The sequence below is a fragment of the Hevea brasiliensis genome, chromosome 4 (assembly GCF_030052815.1).
Source record: "Hevea brasiliensis isolate MT/VB/25A 57/8 chromosome 4, ASM3005281v1, whole genome shotgun sequence".
NCBI classification, from domain to species: Eukaryota; Viridiplantae; Streptophyta; class Magnoliopsida; order Malpighiales; family Euphorbiaceae; genus Hevea; species Hevea brasiliensis.
Genome location: NC_079496.1, coordinates 3,257,879 through 3,273,280, shown reverse-complemented (window position 1 = coordinate 3,273,280; position 15,402 = coordinate 3,257,879). Strand labels below are relative to the sequence as shown.

Below are 15,402 nucleotides of genomic sequence, written 5' to 3'. Positions count from 1 at the left end.
CAGAACGAGGTCTCCTGGAGGAAACAGTTTCGTTACACACGGCATTTCTGTTTTTCTCTTGAAGAAATTGAAAACTCAAGCTGTTGTAATTAGAGTGCCTTCACGGCACTGTTCAAGGCATTCTTAAGTTTCCCCCCATCCATAAAGGTGAGCTCAACTGCGTGTGTGAAGGTAAGAGAATTTCTAATAGAGAGAATAAAGCGGCAAAGTGAAAGCTCAAAGCATGATCAAGTCAAGGCAGGTAACACGATTAGTTTAGTCGGTTGAGATGGAAGTTACTCTTTTTATTGATTAGATTTGATTTTATAGAAATATATTTAGAAAAATTATTAAAAATTATTTTTAAACATATAAATTAGGATTTCATTAATAAAAATTATTAATTTTCATTAATAAATTAATAATTTAGTGTTTAAATATAATAATTTTAATAAAAATATTTATTATTAAACTTATAAATTTATATAAATTTGTTATATAATGATAAATTAAAAAATATATATATTCTCACGTAAACGCCACGCTTCCGATCAAATTTTATGGGGCGAAAACGAAAATTAGTGCCAAAACCTTCATAATCTTTCCTGTTGCTAAAACAAAGACGAATATTGATCGATAGTGATGGTGGGAAGCAACAAGCACACAAGGAATCTGTGTTGTGAAGGAGAACTGGAAGCTACGGTCCCAACCCTCCCTCAAGAAATCATTCTAGAGGTTCTCCTTAGATTACCCGTCAAATCTCTGTGCAGATTCAGGTGTGTATCCAAATCATGGCGCTTTATAATATCTAGTCCGCAATTTGCTAAAACCCACCTCGATGTGGCTTTCCAAAACAAAACCCTTTTTTCTCGGAGACGGAGGATCATTTTCTCTGCTCTCAATCTCTATTCTGTCGAGTATGAATCTATGTGTAGCGTTGATGATGGCGATGTTGTAGCTGTTGAGCTTGATTATCCTTTGAAAGACAACCCTAATGCTTTGGGTGATGTGTTGGGTTCTAAAAAAAATGACTTGGTGTATTTTAAAGTGTCTGAAGATGAAGATGAGAACCCAGTGATGGTTAAGGTTGATGTGCAATCCTCTGTTAATCCGAGAAATTGGGTTGAAATATGGGGTTCTTGTAATGGATTGGTGTGTATAGCCCCAGATGAAGACACCCTTTTCTTATTTAATCCATCTACCGGGGAATCCAAGAGAATCCTTGAAGAATCCTTTTCTGGGCCTGCGACATGCGGTGTTACTGCATATGGGTTTGGTTATGATTCAACTAGTGATGATTATAAGGTGGTGAGAATTGATACTGATTCTTCGTTCAGTGTTTATTCATCGCGAACTGATTCTTGGAGAAGAATTGGGACCTTCCCTTACGATTGCTCTGTGTATAATTCCGGGATGTTTCTTCATGGAGCTCTTCACTGGGTGGCTACCAGTAGGGAAGATGAAGATGACAAGTACGTAGTTTCAGTGTTTGATTTGAGAGAGGAGTTGTTCTGGGGCATGCCAGCACCAGATGTTGATGATAGTTTTGAATTTGCGGTAGGAACCCTGAATGGATGTCTTTGTATACTTTATAGCCGTGATGATTTGCATGATGATTTTTGGGTGATGCGTGAATATGGGGTTGGTGACTCATGGGCTAGGTTTAGTATCAGCCTGCCATACATTTGCATGAAGCCACTGTGCTTGGCAAAGAATGGAGAAGCTTTACTGGAGGTAGATGGAAGATTAGTCCAGTACAATTTGGAAGAGGACACATATAAGGTGCTAGGGATTCAAGGAATTCCAGTTGGAGTTGGATTTGAAGCAGATACCTACATAGAGAGCCTTACTTCACCTAACGGTTTCTTTGGGAGGGAATTTCAGATGTATAATTAGCTATGTGCTTGTCATGTATCAGTAGAAGAATGCTAGAAAGAGGTGAGAGGAATAATATACCTGCATGTTATTCGGCTACTGTTTATACTTCAATTTCATGTAATATTGGATCAGCTAAATACCTTCTTGTACCATCATTTCTTTGTGTGGATATCTGATTTCTAGGACATACAATTACCAATAGAATTCCAGACCCTTTTTCAGGATCCTATCTTGCATCATATTGGTCTGCACCACGTCAACTTAATGTTTTTGGGTTTTGCACTTTTGCTAAGGGTAACATTTTTTATGATCATAAGGTGGTGAGAGTTGCTTCTGGTGTTTTTGTTGTTGTTTATTCATTGGGAGCCAATTCCTGCATGCGTTGAACAATACAAGGACAATTACATTCTTTACATGACTTGGCTCTATCTGTTGTGCCATCTTTTTATACGTGCACAAGGATAACTACATTCTGAAACTCTGGAATTGATTTCCTAGTATTTCTTTTTATTTTTAGGCATAGTGGTGTCTATGTTGAGTGTATTGTAATTAGGGAGAGCTTTGTTTGACGCATAGAACTTCTTCTCACCTATACAAGTATAAATAAGGTCCTGTTTCATCTATTGCAACATCATTTTCTGAGGTGAACTCAGGGATGAAAAAAGGGAAGCATTTACTTTCAAGACAACCAAACTCTTACATAGTTAATCCTTAGAATCTGTTACATAGGAAGGCCATATAGAAGTCAAATATTGACACTACTCTGTTGGATCCTGCGGTTGCACTGTCCTGCCCCACTAATCAAATGCGTACGCCCAATTATACCAGCTTCTTTCTCTACGCCAGTACTGACAACAATTTCAGGCCCCTTTCCAGAGATGAATGAAATTGAGCCCATTTTAAGGGTTAAAATTTATAGGGTAACATTTACCTTAAATTTTTTTAATTTGTATTAATCGCATCCTTAACCTATAAATATTGTTACACCAACTTCAGCGTATCACCTCTTAACATCTTAAACCTGAAGTCTGTTTGGCTTTAACTGTGATTGATGGTATTCATGATATCATCATCCAAATACTGTACCTGTAAAGTTTCTCTGCCAACTCAACTGTCTATGCAAATCCTGTCCTTTTCTTATTTATGATCTGTATTTTATTAGGATGTACCTTAATCAGAGGCAGAGCCGCCCTCACATCCTTCACAACCAAGTCCAGCAGCTTCAATTCACAACCTCCAGCTCTACAGCTCCACCTTTAGAGCCACCTTTAGCCGCTGTTAAAGAAAGAATCAGGCTGAGTAGCCTTCAGAGCACAAACGCAAGTGTTGCAGCAGCCTTAAATCAGACTTCTTTTTTAGAAGTGCGTACAAGAGCAAGCAAGATGGCTAGGCAAGCAAGATATAGAATTTCTATTTAGGCATGGGCCTAGTCTGGGTTTGGATCCAAACTGGTCAAATTTAGATTTGGTCAGAATTATCTTGAACCGGACTAAAACCATTTTATCAATCCGATCCAGTTTATGCCAAAAATCATATTTTTTCACTTTTAGAAAGTAAAAAATTTTTGAAAATCGTGACCGTCAAATTTGATTGAATCATATCAAATTAAATGAATTAAATTGAATAAAAACGAAATCAAATCGAAATTGGCTCAAAACCAAAAATAAAAACTGAGGCCAAGAGGAACCCTTTAGTTCGATTTTGGATCTCCAACCCTTTGAACCGAAACCACCTGCCTGATTTCAATTCTAACCCAAAAAAGAGCCGCGCCCATGCCTACTCTACTTGCATGCCCAAGGTCTTGCTAGCCCATTACGGGTTCGAACACTTCATCTTATGTCAAATCAAGATTTAAGCGTGTGGATTTCATAATTTCTTAAACAATCCAGATCAAAATTTCCTAAATTTTGCAGCTGATTTAGATATTTTAAGTTGTATGCAAATTAAAATAGGTCTCAGAATTTTTTTTTTTAGTAATAAAAAAAAACAGATGTAGGATCTCCATGGCAGAACCAGGAAGAGCAGGCTTTAGATTGTTTTGGGCGGCTTGTATTATTCTGTCAAACCACTATATATGTTAAAATGGGCAAGGAGAGAATGTAAATAATCTGATTGGCTCTCTATAAACCTCAACTCATTGGTCACATTCCACGCCATGCAATAATCCAACAATTAATGCGTGGAAAGTAATTTTTTTTTTCCCTGTGCAAAAACTTCCTAGCCATAAAATCAAAAGCACTGACTTAGGCAGAAAAACTTCAAAGCATCTTGATTTAGGACCTTGTTTTTCACTGCTCAACATCAAGTAAGTTTCTGGGTTCTTGCCGACTCCCTCTGTCTCCAACATTAATGGGTGCAATGCAAGTTCGTTCTATGGCTGCTCTTTTTCTTTTAATCACTTTCATGCTTCAAGTGCATGGGATGCAGATTGAAGTAGTTGACAAATATAAAAAGGATAGGTGTGATCTTTATCAAGGAAGATGGGTTTATGATGCTTCTTATCCTCTTTATAATGCAACAAATTGCCCTTTCATCCTGCAAGAATTTGATTGCCAAAAGAATGGTAGACCAGATTCACTCTATCTCAAATACAGGTGGAAGCCCACTTCATGCACATTACCAAGGTGCAATTTTCTTTTTTTTTTTTTATTCAAATTTGGAAAAATAATCTCTCTTTGGAATTTGATTTTACATCATAATAGAATTAGTAGTTAGCTCACACAGCTTATGTGTACCAATTGCTCCTCTTTTTTGATATATTAGAAAAATAATTTTTACCAATAGTCCTATAAATGAGATAAGCAATAATTAATTAACCCCTTTTCTTATAATAAAAAAGAGAAAAAAAAGTAAAGGAGCTTTGGAATTGATTAATTAAGTTGATATTTGATGATGCAGATTCAATGGTAAAAATTTCTTATCAAAAATGAGGGGGATGAGTATAATGTTTGTAGGGGACTCATTGAGTTTGAATCAATGGGAATCATTGGCTTGCATGCTTCACACAGCAGTACCAGAAGCCAACTATACTTTGCAGAGAATTGGAGGCCTTTCCATATTCAAATTTCAAGTAAGATCATCTTTGCCTCTTAATAATTACCAGACAGTGTACTAGTGTAGTGCAGTTACATTCTTGATTACCAAGTTACTGCCTATGATTAAGTGAAAACAGAAATTCTATTAAAATTTTTAATCAATTTGCAGGAGTATAATGTTTCATTGATGTTCTCTCGGAACGCATTTCTAGTAGACATTGTTGAAGAGGATATTGGAAGAGTTCTAAAAGTAGACTCCATAAGCAGTGGAAAGTTATGGAGAAGAGTTGATACACTTATCTTTAACACATGGCATTGGTGGCTTCACACAGGAAGAAAGCAACCGTAAAATCTCTATCAACATTGAACTTTTGTTTTTTTTTCATTTGGCTCTAGAACTCAAATTCGAGATCTTATAGTTCTAGATATAATTCAAGCAACACAGTGCCAAAACCCTGTCAAATTTGAGCAAAGGATTAATGATACATAATCTTTTGTAGATGGGAATGGATCCAAGAAGGGAAAAGAATATATAAAGACATGAATCGATTGGTGGCCTATGAGAAGGCACTCAGTACGTGGGTTAGATGGATTCAGATCAATATTGATCCTACTAAAACCAAGGTTTTTCTACAGGGTGTTTCTCCAGACCATACAAAGTAAGTAAACACTGAAAATGAAGTAACATATTACATTTTCTTTTATAATTAAGGAAGACAATGTTCTGTAATATTAGTATCCTAATTTTCTTGTGTGTTTATTTTTATTTTAGTGCAACGGAATGGAGCAATTCATTAGGAAAGAATTGTGAGGGAGAAACAGAGCCATGGTTCAAGCCAAACTACCCAGGGAGCACACATCCAGCACAAACTATTGCAGAGAGAGTCCTGGGAACCATTTCAAAGCCAATTTATATGCTCAACATCACATCACTTTCACAACTAAGAAAAGATGGGCATCCCTCAGCTTATGGTTTTGGAGGTCATCGGGCCGCAGATTGTAGCCATTGGTGCCTCCCTGGTGTTCCTGACACTTGGAATGAGCTCTTACATGCAGCCCTCATTTACAATTAAATCTTTTCTATAATAATTGACGATTTTAGTTCTATGAAATAAAATTATTACAAATCTGCAGGCTAATATTGGATATTCACATTTCCATGATAAATAGAAACAAATTCAAACTTTATTATTATTATTATTATTATTATTATTATTATTATTATTATTATTATTATCTTTGCACAATCTGAAATAGATCAATTTTATACTATTGTATTTGTGAAAGTTAAAACCATGCGTTAACATTGGCGGCATAAGGCATATTTTGCTTGAATGCTTAGTTGAACCTTTGTTGGATGGGAGCACATGTCTCTGCATTTGCAGTGAGACGCGCATTGCATTTGTCTAGATCGCTCTGCAGGTGAAGCTCCAAATCAGACTATATGAAGAAGGGAAAATGGCAAGGGCTAATGCTGGCCCTTGCGAAGATGTGATCAAAATCAGGGAAGTCAGAATTACACAACTAAAGTTTAGTTCAGGTTTCCCTTTGTATTAATTGTACCATCAACGGGCTGGGTCAAGAAATCCTTGTGAGTAGATCTGGCCAGTGGCCGATTCAGTCCTCGACTCAGATCAGGCCTGGTCCGATTACTCCAATCTGGGCCCAACCATAATCAATGGTTCTGCAAGGAGGGGCCAGTTTCAGTTCCTCCCCTTCCCAGTAGGGAGAGCAGTTTTTGGTTTAAATCGAAAAATCGAACCGAATCGATTAAATTGTTCATCGTTCAGTTTTTTTTAAAATTTTTTTTGTTTTTGGTTTTTTTTATAATTTTGATAATTTCGGTAATCGGGTTTGGTTGTGTTATTTTCATAAAAAAAAAAAAAAAAACCCGAACGAAATTTATATATATATATAAAAAAAAAAAAAAAAAAATCAATTGAATGAATCGAATCGATCGAAAAAAAATCAAAAAAAAAAAACCCCGAAGATTTTTTTTTTTTTTTTTTTTTTTTTTTATTTTTTAGTTAAAAAAATTTATAAATTTTAATTTGATCGGTTTAAAATAGGTTCAATTCGGTTGATTTTTTCTTATATCAATCGATTCGGTTTTTTTTAAAAATTTTTTTTTTTTTTTTTTTTTTTTTTTTTTCGGATTTTTTTGAATCAAATACCCCTACTTCCCAGCATTGCCTGGCAGTCTAGTTATTATATATATATATAACACTAAAACAAACAATCTTTTTACTGTTTCTAAGTAACAATAAAAGGATAATTTTATCTTTTACTTTTTAAAGTACATAAATTTAAATTAATTTTTTTATTATTTTATTTTATTATTAAATTTACATTAGTTTTTATTATTGGTAATTTTATTTTATCCTTTTAATTTTTAAAGTGCATAAATTTAAATTAATTTTTCTTTTTTTTGTTATTATTTTTTTAATTTTTTTATTATTTTATTTTATTATTAAATTTACATTAGTTATTATTATTGATAGTTTTATTTTGTGATATAATGATTTTCACTTTATACATTAACATTATACAAATAAAATATCAAAATTTCATATTATGTTGTTAATCTATTTTACTAATATTACTTACATTATCTTTTTCTTTTTTATAAACCATTATTTTAAAACAGTAATATTATTATTATTATGTAAAAAATATTAAAAAAAATAATATCTATAAAATTTTTCATAATATTTATTTAGAGTTATTTAGTGTATTAAATATAGAGCTGAGCATTTGATTCGAACCGAACATAACCGAATCATTATGTCACGACCCAACCTATTATTATTATTATTATTATTATTATTATTATTATTATTATTATTATTATTATTATCTTTGCACAATCTGAAATAGATCAATTTTATACTATTGTATTTGTGAAAGTTAAAACCATGCGTTAACATTGGCGGCATAAGGCATATTTTGCTTGAATGCTCAGTTGAACCTTTGTTGGATGGGAGCACATGTTTCTGCATTTGCAGTGAGACGCGCATTGCATTTGTCTAGATCGCTCTGCAGGTGAAGCTCCAAATCAGACTATATGAAGAAGGGAAAATGGCAAGGGCTAATGCTGGCCCTTGCGAAGATGTGATCAAAATCAGGGAAGTCAGAATTACACAACTAAAGTTTAGTTCAGGTTTCCCTTTGTATTAATTGTACCATCAACGGGCTGGGTCAAGAAATCCTTGTGAGTAGATCTGGCCAGTGGCCGATTCAGTCCTCGACTCAGATCAGGCCTGGTCCGATTACTCCAATCTGGGCCCAACCATAATCAATGGTTCTGCAAGGAGGGGCCAGTTTCAGTTCCTCCCCTTCCCAGTAGGGAGAGCAGTTTTTGGTTTAAATCGAAAAATCGAACCGAATCGATTAATTCGGTTCAATCGGTTCAGTTTTAAAATTTAATCGGTTTGGTTCGGTTTATAATTTTGATAATTTCGGTTAATCGGTTTGGTTGTGTTATTTTCATAAAAAAGTCAAAAAAACCGAACCGAACCGAAATTATTAATATATATAGGAAATAAAAAAAAACGAATCAAATTGAATCGAAATGAATCGAATCGAACCGAAATCAAAGAAAACCGAACCGAACCTTAAGATTTTTTTGTTTTTATGTTTTTATTATTTAGATTTAATGTTAAAAATATGAAATTTTATAAATTTTAATTTGATCGGTTTAAAATAGGTTCAATTCGGTTTGATTTTCTCTTATCAATCGATTCGGTTCGGTTTTTAAAAATTTTGATTTTTGATTTTCGATTTTATCGGTTTGATTCCATTCGGAATCAAACCGACCGTTTGCATACCCCTACTTCCCAGCATTGCCTGGCAGTCTAGTTATTATATATATATATATATATATATATATATATATATATATATATATAACACTAAAACAAACAATCTTTTTACTGTTTCTAAGTAACAATAAAAGTATAATTTTATCTTTTACTTTTTAAAGTACATAAATTTAAATTAATTTTTTTTATTATTTTATTTTATTATTAAATTTACATTAGTTATTATTATTGGTAATTTTATTTTATCCTTTTAATTTTTAAAGTGCATAAATTTAAATTAATTTTTCTTTTTTTTATTATTTTTTAATTTTTTTATTATTTTATTTTATTATTAAATTTACATTAGTTATTATTATTGGTAATTTTATTTTATCCTTTTAATTTTTAAAGCATATAAATTCAAATTAATTTTTCTTTTTCTTTTTTATTATTATTTTAATTTTTTATTATTTTATTTTATTATTAAATTTACATTAGTTATTATTATTGATAATTTTATTTTGTGATATAATGATTTTCACTTTATACATTAACATTATACAAATAAAATATCAAAATTTCATATTATGTTGTTAATCTATTTTACTAATATTGCTTACATTATCTTTTTATTTTTATAAATCACTATTTTAAAACAGTAATATTATTATTATTATGTAAAAAATATTAAAAAAAATAATATCTATAAAATTTTTCATAATATTTATTTAGAGTTATTTAGTATATTAAATATAGAGCTGAGCATTTGATTCGAACTGAACATAACCGAATCATTAAAACTGAATTAACTGAATTATTATATTTTAGAAATCGAACCAAATTGAAATAAATAAAAAATGAATTGAAGTAAATCGCTCTATTTTGATTTAGTTCGATTCAAACTGATCAATTTTTAAATTTTGATTAATTTTTTAATTTAGATTTATTTTCAAGTTATTTAATCTGATTTTAATCTTTATTTGAACCTAATAACCATTAATCAATAAAATTAAATAATTTAGATACAAAAAATTACATATAATCCATAGATTCTCTATAAAAATAAATCAATTTAAAAATAAATAAAATAATTTTATTTTATTTTATTCAATTAATTTTTTCTCTTCAAAATCGAACCAAATCAAAATAATTAAAATTCTTAAAATATGAAATCGAATCGGACTAAATTATTTTAAAAATCAAATTAAATTACTAAATTTAGATAATCAAATTGAATTACTAAAGTTACTAAAGTTAGGCGGTATAGTTTAATTTATTCAATTCAAATAGAATATTATTCACTTTTAATTAAATATACAAATTTAGTTTATAAATAACTAAAAATTGATTAAATGATTTTAATAATTATTAAAAAAATAATTTTATTTATAATTTTTAAGTATAATAGTTATATATTATTATAAATTAAAATTGAATATATTTTTAATATAAATATTTTTTTTATTTATTGATCATATTAAAAAATAAATAAAAAAAATAATATCTGCAACACCGTAACTAAAGCGACGTCAGTAATAACTGTACCATCAACAGGCTAAGTCGAAGAAATTCCTTTGAGTAGACTAAGACGGGCCCGTTTAGTCCTTGAACCAGAACGGGCTTAGCCTGTGCTAAACTCAAATCCGGGCCTAGCCTGAGTTAAACTCAAATCCGAGCCTAGCCCTGATAGCGGTTCATGGGCTCGAACTAGTCCTGAATAAATATTGAGGTCAGTTTCAGTTCCTTCACTTTGCAACATTAAACTAGTGGTACGGTCTGGCAATCTAGTCCAATTCGAACCATATTAGTGGACGCAATGAGCTTCCACGTGGACTGAAACACTCAAAAATCGAAATAGCCATTAGACTGAACCGAACTCAGCTCTAAACTATCTTGAAGTGGAAACGGATGGAACCACTTAGGACCAGTCCAGTTCCGGTTCATTTCCCTTTCTCAACCCAGAACCGTGGCCAGATCTACATATGAGCCTTCCATAAAGGAGACGGAAGAATAATTGTATGAAGATTTTCAGAAAAAATACTATCTCAATTGTGATTACATCTCTCTATCCAAGCACAGCATGAAGTGATTTAAGAAGCAGAATTACATTCATTATCCATTTGTAAGTCATTAGTATTCAGTCACACTAGCAAAAAATTAAAGTAAAAAATGTATATTATATATATATATATATACATACAAAACAAGCTTAAACTACAAAATTTAGCCCTAGAATGACACCTGACTTTTGACCCCAGTGCTTACCTTTGCCAGCGAAGTTTTATTCCACCTTCTCGCATTATCTCATAGGCAATTTTGTATTTTTCAAGAGATGTTGTTCCAGCCTCTACGAATTTACAGGCTGTTTCTCTCAAACTCCACATGATTAAGGACTTGAGTTCCTGAGGGCTAACACCAGATTCAATATCACGAATAGTCCCATATTCAGCATTTTTTGTCCACCGATGCAAGATATAGCAAGGTGGAATTTCCCTTATATCCAACAGATTGAAGACTCTCAAAACATGTCTACACAGAATACCTTCAAATTCAAACATTTGACAGCTACAACACACATTTAGATTGGATGCACTGAAGGTAACAGCATGTCTCTCAGTCTCATTCCCACACCTCCGCACTGAATATCTGCTAATGGTCCCTTCTTCATAAGTCTTTATCCCTAGATAGTTGTAGCACTGTAGCAGTTCATTTTGAAAAATTTTGAACGCTGTGAGTGTGTAAAGCCTTCTACCCTGTTCTTCTACTGGTTCTTTTGTATGTAGAAAAGCCTGCAAATTATAACAATTAAAGTCCTCTTGTCTTTCCTCATCGCGACGTCGTGCAAGGCCTTGCTCATATCGTGAAATAAACTCTGCAAGTGGTGTTTGAGCATTCAAGTATGTACCAAAGAATGATTCCAAACCTTCACTTACGGGAATGCCAGCACAAAATTTTCCCCCTAGGTACAGTGGCACCCAGCTTTCACGCTTTTCATACATTTCTCTAAGCCAAGCATTCTCCTTCAGCGCATATTTGTTGATGAGTGCACTCCACATGGTTTTAAAGTCAACAGATGTTTGGCTTTGATAGATGCATTTCTCATATTCATATTTGAATTCTTCGGTCATTGACCTAAAATTCTCTCGTTCCTTTGCTCTAATCTGCCACATCGATAAACGATGATGAGTCCCCGGAAAGACTTTTGCAATTGCTTGCTGGATGGCTGCATCTTGATCAGCTATAATAGATTTAGGTCGACATCCTGACATAGCTCTAAGCCATGTCTGAAACAGCCAAGTGACAGACTCCTCTGACATATTGGCGATTAGAGCACAAGCTAGAAGAACTGGCTGCTTATGGTGGTTAACTCCAACCAAGGTTGCAAATGGCACTACATAATTACTCTTCCTGTATAAGGTATCAAACACAATGGCATCACCAAATTGACTGCATGAGAATCTAGACCTGCCATCTGCCCAGAAAACACTCATGCAACTACCATTATCAGCCTCCACTGAATAAAAGAATCCAGTATCTTCTGCTTGCCTAGTTTGGAAATAATCCAGAAGCAATTTGTACCAATCACTTCCAATGTTGTTTTCTCGAGCTCCCCTGCTCGGACTACCATAATATATTTTAGCTATGTCTACAGAGTCCAAACCATCATTTACATCACCATTTGCATCATCTATGAATTTCTTTGAAGTATTATAACTTTTCTGTTGAGTTCCTGTTTGCAGCTCAAGATCATGATTATGACTCTTTTGAAGACGGTCCACTATCCAAGTTCCAGATTCTTGCCTCTTAATCCTCATAAATGCCCCACAGCCTACTCTTGAAGGGTGTTGGAACCCCTCCTTGGAGCACACAAATCGCCGGGATGTAATAGACCCATCATTCTTTGAACGAAATAGCTGACCAATCCGAATTCTAAATCCAGCACCATCTGCATATATTTGGTAAAATTGGTATGCTTCATCAGCTGAATTGAATGCTAGACCTGCATAAGGTTCAGCATTTAATGGACCTTCATCTCCTCCCCTTTTAAGTCGTTTGACATTAATAACGCCAGATGGGCATGGCCTCTCATTATCAACATCCTCAATCAGTTTGAATTTTGGCCTTTGAGACACATCAGTGGGTTTGAATTTTGGCCTTTGAGACACCTCAGCTGATGATTTCTTAGCTTTAGGAGTTCTCTGCTGCAAAATAGGTGGATGACTTTCATCCACAAGTCCAAGTTCATGATTGTGGTCCTTATGGATTTGATCAATCACCCATTTTCCAGAGTCACGTCTTTGCACCCTTATGAATGCTGGACAACCTGTCCTTGAATTAAGCTGGAAACCCTCCTTTGAGCACACAAATCTTCTTGAAGAAACTGAACCATCAGTTCGTGATCGATAAAGCTGGCCAGTCCTAATTCTGAATCCTGTTCGCATTGCATATGCTCCATAGAATTCACGTGCATCATCTGCTGAATCAAACTCTAAACCTATGCAAGGTTCAAGCCTCGACTCCCCTCCATCCCCTCCATTGACTCCATTGTTAACTCGAACCATACCTAGTGGATATGCTTTTACAATCATGGCAGTTCCACACTCCTCACTGTTGGGATTGGCATCTGAACTGCATTTACAGAAGCAACAAAAATAGAAATTAAAAAAAAAAGCCAAAAAAAAATCTGCAGCAGCAGGCATTGTTGGGTAGCAATCAGAAAATTGTTCTCTCCGAAAAAAGTGGAAGTAGCAGCTTCTTCTTTTCCCCCCTTAAATACGTGGAGATCAAATAAGCACTTGGCACTAACCATTAGCCAACCAGCTTGTGTATTTTCAATGCATGATTGATAATGTAGCTAAAAAGTAATATGCAAAGCTGAAATGCAATTTTCAGCAAAAGTCGGATAGTGTAATTGCAAAAGAGAAATCGTAAATATAAAATATGCAATTTTCAGCTCAGAAAATAATGAATTGTTTACTCATGTTCCCAATTAAGCTCATAGTAAAAAGGAGAAGCAAAAAACTTGCCCAAGTGGAAAAATTTGTTTCCTCAGCAACCAAACAGAGAAATTTGCTTACTCGCAAAAAAAGAAAAAAAAAAAAGAAATTGAAGAAACCAGAGATAAAGATAAAGAAAACGAATCAAAAAAGTCCAATATCCGCATCCAATCAAACCCAGCAAAAATGCGAAGGCAAATGAGGTGAAAGGAACTAACTTTAAAGATCAAATAAAAAATTAGGGTTGTAAGAGAAAAAAGAATTAATTACCTTCTAATATTGGTGAAGAGACCTGAACTCGAATGGAAACCCATATCTGAAAAGGGAAGAGAAAGCAGAAAGAAAAGAAGGGGGTGCAATTTGATTAGAGATGGTAATTTAGAAATTAATAAGAGAATTTCATTATACCTTTTTCTGGCGGGAATTATAGGCAGCGAAATTAGGGTAAAGTGGAGGAGAAGGAGGGTACTTTGTCTATGGTAGATTTGTTGCTGGCAAATCTCAGGTGATTAGAAAGCCGAAGGAGGAGCAGGAGGAGGTTGGCCCCTTTCCTCGGCCTATAGGAGGCAGCAAGTGGCTTTTTTTTTTGGCTTTCCCTTTCTGCTGATGCTTGCACTTCTGTGTCAATTGGGTTGACCCCGCTTGGGCTTAAATCCTTCATTACGTTTAGTCAATTTAACCACAAACCTGGAATTTACTTGCGCTTTAATTTATTTGAAAAATTCAATTAAATTTTATATAATTTTTAATTTAAATTCATTTATCTTCATTTTCAAATTTATTTTTAATAATAAAATTAAAAATTATATAATTTTTATTCTATATAAAAAAAAATCTTATACCTAATAAATACATAATAATCAACAAATATATGAATCAAGTAATAAGCAATTGTCTAACTGTAGATGGTGAATGATTGAGAGTAAATTTTTTAATAAGAGTACTTTAGTCTTAAAATGTTATTATGTAAGTTTTATAAAATTTATTTCAAACTTCATCAAATATTTTTTTTAGTAAAAAATAAAACTTCATCAAATTTTATAGGAATTAATTTTAATTATAATCAATTTCTTAAAATTAAAATTAATTTTTTTTAAAACAAAATATACAAAATATAAAATTTAATTGAATTCTACAAAATTTTATGAATTTAAATTAAATCAAACATAGCCTAAAAATAAAAAAAAATCCATAAAATGGTCAATTTCAATTCAATTGAACAAGGAAAAAAATCATTAATATGTTACTGTTCTACTTTTTTATTCTATTCTCTAGTATTTTCAATTTTTTTTTTAATTCAAATGAGGTATAATGAATCGGTTATAACCGAGAACTATACAATATAAGTAACCATTTCTTATTCTCATTGTAAAAGTGAATAATTTTAGAAAAGGTAGATGGAGAGACTCAAGAATTTAACTCTCTACACTTTTGAAATATAAGAAGACCAACTAAGCTAATCATTTCCATATTTATTTAAATAATGGTAATAGAAAAATTATTATATGCATATATTGAGGTAAAAGAGAAAAATAATTAATAATTAAAGTTAATTTTCAATTTTTAAACTTTAAATATTGATCTAGCAGTTTTTAAATCAATTTTTTAATAATTAAAAATTCACAATTCAAAATTATAATTATATTTCCTTCAATTGTTGGTCACTTACCACCACTACCAGCATAACATCATAGCGTCTGCAAATGTTTAACC

General features: G+C 32.6%; 3 protein-coding genes across 4 annotated transcripts; 2 read left to right on the top strand and 1 right to left on the bottom strand.

Annotated features, from left to right (window-relative positions):
- Positions 1 to 521: 521 nt before the first annotated feature.
- Positions 522 to 2,081, top strand: LOC110664844 (F-box/kelch-repeat protein At3g06240-like). Its single transcript, XM_021824714.2, has one exon. It carries the CDS (start codon positions 622 to 624, stop codon positions 1,873 to 1,875), a length of 1,254 nt encoding a protein of 417 aa, XP_021680406.2. The 5' UTR covers positions 522 to 621; the 3' UTR covers positions 1,876 to 2,081.
- Positions 2,082 to 2,095: 14 nt separating this feature from the next.
- Positions 2,096 to 6,086, top strand: LOC110664846 (protein trichome birefringence-like 43). The gene is made up of 5 exons (XM_021824715.2): positions 2,096 to 4,481; positions 4,756 to 4,927; positions 5,062 to 5,237; positions 5,393 to 5,551; positions 5,665 to 6,086. Exons 1-5 carry the CDS (start codon positions 4,207 to 4,209, stop codon positions 5,963 to 5,965), a joined length of 1,083 nt encoding a protein of 360 aa, XP_021680407.2. The 5' UTR covers positions 2,096 to 4,206; the 3' UTR covers positions 5,966 to 6,086.
- A 4,692-nt stretch (positions 6,087 to 10,778) lies between these two features.
- LOC110640828 (protein FAR1-RELATED SEQUENCE 7-like) lies at positions 10,779 to 14,329 on the bottom strand. Of its 2 annotated transcripts, XM_021792347.2 has the most exons (3): positions 14,098 to 14,329; positions 13,960 to 14,005; positions 10,779 to 13,321 (listed from the first exon to the last, which is right to left on the bottom strand). In XM_021792347.2, exons 2-3 carry the CDS (start codon positions 14,001 to 14,003, stop codon positions 10,954 to 10,956), a joined length of 2,412 nt encoding a protein of 803 aa, XP_021648039.2. In that variant the 5' UTR covers positions 14,004 to 14,005; positions 14,098 to 14,329; the 3' UTR covers positions 10,779 to 10,953. The 2 variants fall into 2 exon arrangements, with proteins under 2 accessions (XP_021648039.2, XP_058001017.1); XM_058145034.1 differs by having other exon boundaries at positions 13,960 to 14,329.
- Positions 14,330 to 15,402: the final 1,073 nt, after the last annotated feature.